Source organism: Eretmochelys imbricata, chromosome 1 (assembly GCF_965152235.1).
Source record: "Eretmochelys imbricata isolate rEreImb1 chromosome 1, rEreImb1.hap1, whole genome shotgun sequence".
NCBI lineage: Eukaryota > Metazoa > Chordata > Testudines > Cheloniidae > Eretmochelys > Eretmochelys imbricata.
The window spans coordinates 313,752,164-313,758,163 of record NC_135572.1 but is presented as its reverse complement, the minus strand read 5'-3'; the positions used below and the strand labels follow the sequence as shown (position 1 = coordinate 313,758,163).

Below are 6,000 nucleotides of genomic sequence, written 5' to 3'. Positions count from 1 at the left end.
CTATCTCTGCCCATCATCTAGTTTTGTACCACAGAAAAGCAGCTTTTACAAGGAAGCCTGGCTTACCAGAACAAGTGGTAAATCTTCAAGGATATGTAATGCCTCACACACAATTTGACCATTGGTGGGCAGCCACTTCCATAAATGTCATTTAATGCCTCCTGAAAGTTTGAATCTGTGCTTGTTCCTGCAATTTCAGTGGTGTTGGTCATGCTTCTCCCGTTTTTGAGGTACAGTACTGTATTCCCCCAAACTCCACCAGTGAACTCCTAAGAGGAAGCGTTTCCACCCATTCTCACAGCCTGGTCTCTTGCACTTCTTCCTCTGTCTCTTCCTGCAAGGCACTGATTTTGGGTCTAGACTTGCGCTTGCTTGAATTCCTGCGGTGTAGTGGGAATATCTTAAGGCGATCAGAGTAGCTGATAGCCTGCCTGAAGGAATTCTTTTCATTCAGCAGCTTCTGGATTGTCTCGTATTGCCGCACTTTATTCTCTTCTATTACCTAATTAAACATGTTCAATCAATTAGACCTATATCAATAGTGTTGATAGAATTCAGTTAACTACATAAACTAGCAAGGTAGCACAGATTGATAGGAGGGAAAACTTCAAGGACTTACACTGGGAGAAGAGCAAAAAAGCTGTTTTTACATACTTTGAAATGTCAAGTGACTGACTAATTTTCATTACAAACCAGAAAAAGAGTTTTAAAATTATGGTGTTTGGGAAATGTTCCTGGTGCTCAGTTTCAAAAATGGTCCTTTCTCTCTCTCTCTCTCTCTCTCTCTCTCTTTTTAGCTCATCTTAACTATGATAGGCTTGACCTTAATCTCCTATTTTGTTTTATTGGCATTGCTGAGAAGTGCCTTCTTGTATTTTGGTGGGGGCTGGAGGAAACCAGGTTCAGTTCATGAGGGAATTACGAAGAATTATATTATAAAGAGCTTCATAATATAATAAATCCATTCCAAGGTAGGGAAGGGAAGGAAAGGGTTAACCAGGAGCTTATTAAAGCAGGGATATACAAAAAAGCACTGGAAGATTGGTAGAAGGGAACCAAGGGGGAGGGCTTTCCCTCCTCAAGCTGCGTTTACACTACAGAGACTATACCGGAATAGCTAGGTCAGTGTAGCTATGTCAGCATAACCCTGTATTGTAAACACAGCCTACACCCATGGAAGGAGTTTTTCCATCAGTGTAGGAACACCTCCTCCCTGAATGAAGTTAGCTGTGTCAATGCACCCATTCTTCTGTTGACATAGCTGTGTGTACACTGGGGTTAGCTTGCATCTTTCACACCCCGACCAATGTAATTATATCAATCTCACTTTCAGATGTAGATCAAGCCTTAGGCTAGGAAGCAAGCAGGAACTGACCCTCTTACTATGCTGTTTAAACGAGACTGTGTAAGTTAAGCATTGTTTGCCATTCTGCTATCCTTTGTTAACTTTTTTTTCTGGGGGTATTTTGGACTTGCCTGAAGAAAGCCCCAGTCCCTTTATGGGCTTGTCAACACATAAACCACTACAGGGACACACCAGAATGTTCTCCTGTTGGCATAGGTACTCCTAGGTCGAGAGGAGAATTCTCCCATTGAGTAGCACTGTCTACACTGGGGGTTAGGTTGGTTTAACTGTCACATGAGAGGTGGATTTTTCACACCTGTGAGCAACATAGTTATATCAATCTAATTTCCTGACATTGTCACCCCAATGAGGGGCAGGGCACTGGGATGAGGTGCATGGGGATGTTAGCACAGCACAGAGTCATGGCCAGCCCCTATATGAGTTTGTGTTTAGTGCCCCCAATCGCTTTAATCCAGCCCCAGAGGTGGGAAGAGGGAAAATGTGAACAGGCATGGAGCTGGGGCAGACTGGTGTTAGGGCTGGGTCTAGGTGGCAAAGAGCTCTGCTACCTGATCTTGCAATGGAGAGCTTTGGGGGAAGGAAGGAAGAGGGGTACATGGAGACTGGCAAGGAGTGGAAGGAGTGATGAAGGGAAGGTACAGCAGACTGAGGGGGCATTGAGGATGTGTATAGGGGACTGGAATGTTCCTGGGTTATCAGCAGTATGGAGGGGGATAGGGAAAAGCACCGCATTTTACCCATGTTAAGCTTTAAAAGGTTAAAACCATCTAGTTATAAAACTTTGATCCTTATCATTTCAGTGTGGATAAAACCCCTCTCCCTCCACTGTCCAATATCCCATCTTCTCGTATGGGGTTGGTAGAGTATATTTCCATTACAGGGCAAGATGAGGGGGCAAAGATATGGCTAGGTAAATGGTGTACATTGCATGGGTGACAGTGGTACTTGGGGAATTGACTGGATCCCTTATCTTTTCATTTCCAGACATTCTCGTTTTTAAAATTAAATAGTTCTTAAATGTTTGGAAAGAATGTATATTTTCTGGGTGTTAGCGAAACTCCACTGAAATACACTTTAAATGTGTGTTAGAAGGCTTTTGTTTGTGAATTAAAATGCATAACTAGAAAGGACCTTAATGAATCAGGCTCCACGATGGTCTACACAAAGAACTCCATCTTTCACATGAGGGTACAGTCCAGTATATAGAATAACAATAGTGGTTCAAAAGGGTATATCTTATTTATTGCATAGTCCACTTCCGTTTCAGATTATACGCTTGCTACCCAACTGCATAGCAATGCAACTCTAAAACGGCTATAATTTAAAGAGAAAACCATGCACTTGACCAAATGTATATGGAGGAAAACATTCTGAGCTGTATGGTAGCAAAAGAAATATTAAAACATCCCTCTCTCTGAGAGTCAGGAAAGTATACAGGAAAATATCTGATTTTAAGGGCCACTTCTCAGCTTTCACACACAGTTCATCCCATTTTCTTTACTAGCCATTGTTATCTACTGAAAAAACATAACGCCAATACTGGCATTTCCTTAACAAATGATTAACAGTTTTTAACACAGAAAGGAAATTTCAGGTTGTTTCTAGAGAGAAACACAGCAGTCTAACCATCTTAGGCAGGATACTTCTGTTGCAGTTCTCTAGTTGCTCTTCTGCCCGTATTAAGTAAAAACAGATACAGACACCTGTATATTTGTTTTAATAACGTACAATAAGATGACAATTCTTAGGCACTTCCAGCCAATTAGAATAAAGAAGGCACCAGGTATTTGAACTGACCCCGGGCAGAAGATGTGGCTAATCTAACCATAGAAGAGTTACTTAAAATATTGTGCAAAGCCCATATCTGTCAATTATAAGGAAATCACTTTAAAAAGATACAGCACTCACCAAAAATTGCTGACATTCCAACATTGCTTCTAGTCTGTGTTCTGAGAGTATTACTGTACAGTCTGCAAATGCATGCTTGAGTGTTTTTCTAATCACCTGGAAGGTTCTGAAAGATAAAACAGTTTTGGCATGTAGAATGTTATACAGAAATTGGCACATTTATCAACATACAGCCTTTTAATACTGAGCTGTGCAAGGTAAAGATTTCAGAATGACACACATAAAATTACACTCCTGCTACAGTAAATTGCAATTATAAAATTTAAGTTGTAATTAAAATTATTTGACACATTTTTATAATTCTATAATGTATATAGAAATCTATGATGTCCCTTTTAGTAAATGTGCTATCCAGTATTATCATTATTTTGGTGTAATTCCCCTATTTCTCTGGGTTGGCTAGAGAGGAATTGAACTAGTTCATACTCTATCAAACACAGCAGCGGTGTTTAGTTCGGCCTGTGATGTTCACCATTCAGTGTATTAACAAATGTGTACCCTGCACTATCATGAAGTGCCACACTCAGGATATGTCTCCACTGCAATTAAAAACATACATCTGGCCTGTGCCAGCTGACTCAGGCTTGCTGGGTTCGGGCTGCTGGGCTGTTTAATTGCAGTGTAGATGTCCGGGCTGGGGCTGGAATCCAGTGTCTAGGACCCTGTGAGGTGGGAGGGTCCCAGAGCTTGGGCTAAATAATAAGAGTGGTGGTGTTAGCTCTAAACATTGTACTCACACATGCTGACAATTATTGACTTATTTAAGGCTCTGGCATCTTTGAAAGGCCTCAGAATTAACAAATGTCTTCCAGTGTGTAATCTTTCAATGGCCTGCAGTTCTTCTCATTCCATACTGTCCAGTGGACAATGTCTAAGGTATTAATATCTCTACAAGGTGCTGTCTCTCAGACTTGCAGTTCCTAAGAATTCCGTCCAAAAATGAGTGCTATTATAGGAGATATTACCAGGGCGAGGCACCAGCAATTGAGAAATGGTTTCAGAACAACTGAAACAATTTGGTACTTGATCAAATATATTACGAGAAAGAGGTATTTTGCACATGCAGTCACTGCTTTATATAGGCTGAAAATATTTTTATTTCAAACCAGTAAAAGATACTGTTATAGCAGGCAAGTGGCTATACAGTGAATTAATTCACCATAGGAATTCTCTCTCCTTTTTTTTTAATCCCTCACACTAGCCTCAGTGAACATTTAACCAAATAGTGCAGTTTTTGCTCTGGTAGGGAGATTGTTTAAAAAGTTTCAGACAGAAGATAAAGTGTTTTTATTGCTGAGTTATAAAGCTCTAAAATAGGAGTTCGTTCCAGGCAACTGTCTCATTGTTTCCTTGTGCTCCTTTTCAGCTTTTGCTAGATCCATCTGTTCACAACAGCCTTACACTTATATTGTAAACTCTTTGGGGCAGTGATTGTCTTTGCTATATGTTTGTAGAGTGACTAGCTTAATGGGGCCTTGCCCGCCAGGTGCTACTGTGCTGGAAATAATAATTAGTAATCATAACAATAACATGCTCTCGTGTGTTGAGCACAGGGCTAGCAGCCAGGAATTCTGGGTTTCTAATCCTAGTTCTGACACTGACTTGTTCTGTGGCCTCAGTCAATTCCCTTAATCCATTTGGGTCAAATTGAAACTTCGTATAGTTAATGGAGTTGCACTCATGCATTAGGGATAAAATTGGCCCTCTGTGTTAGTTTCCCCACATATAACATACCTACCGCCAAGATGTGGTGTTTATAGTACCCTTTGAAGTAAAGTTCTAAATATTTTTATTAAGTGGTAAATTGTGACTTGAATTCTACACCCACAAAAGGGAGTAAGAACCCAGGGGAGTACCCAGACCCTCTGACTGTGTAGGAGTGAGTGGGGATACTTGCCTGCTTACTCTCTCCTGTGAACAGCTAGGCAGAGAAAAGTAAGGAATGGCACTCTTCTTTCTACTATGCACACTTTGGCAGAGTAGCTGAGCCCAGTGCAGGGGTAGTAATGTACCACTGGTACAGCTCACCTGTAAATTACTAATCTTCCTGGAGCAAAGAGAAAGCAGGGGCAGGACCGCGTGTAAGGCACAATGATTCCCAGGGTAGCTACTGGGATGGTACAGTTTACGTACCCTCCCTTGCTCAGGGCTGTACCTTAAGTTGAAATCTAGCCTTAAAAAGGACTAGAAATATGACAAAATAACTTTCTCTGCTGTGCTGCCTCACTGACTTCCCTACCTCACACTGGAATATAGTAAAGAATCAGGAAAACTTACACAGGATCAAGATGAGCACTTGGTTCATCAAGAAGCAGGATTTTAGCTTTACTGAGAACTGATCTGGCGAGACACATCAATTGTTTGTGCCCATGGCTGAGGACACAGCCACCATCTACAAGAACAAAATCAAGCTGGCCTGGAAAATGCTCTATTACAGACTTCAGTCCAACCTGCAGGAGATAAAAATCAAAGGAGAAAGCTGTATGACAGAAATTGGTACTGCTGGTTCTTTGTTACAGCAACCCATCCTTTTAACCCCTCTGCCTTTTGATTCTGAGACTGAGCAGAAAATGTGATCTGAAGAAATGAGAATCTTTGGTATAAAATTTTTCAAAACAAAGAGTTGGAAGATGTGAAAGATCATGTATTTCTGATTGAGACTGAACACTGGGGCTTATGTCAGAACATTGAGAGTTAAAGTTGTTTGCTTATAAGACAGAATGAGA

At 41.0% G+C, this 6,000-nt stretch overlaps 1 protein-coding gene across 1 annotated transcript in view; it reads right to left on the bottom strand.

Annotated features, from left to right (window-relative positions):
* Window positions 1–295: 295 nt before the first annotated feature.
* CFTR (CF transmembrane conductance regulator) overlaps window positions 296–6,000 on the bottom strand; it is a 147,342-nt gene continuing 141,637 nt past the window's right edge. Inside the window, exons 25-27 of the mRNA XM_077841557.1 lie at window positions 5,552–5,724; window positions 3,275–3,380; window positions 296–502 (exon numbers count right to left, since the gene is read on the bottom strand). Of these exons, the coding sequence (XP_077697683.1) occupies window positions 296–502; window positions 3,275–3,380; window positions 5,552–5,724 (486 nt within the window). The remainder of the gene's footprint in view (window positions 503–3,274; window positions 3,381–5,551; window positions 5,725–6,000) is intronic.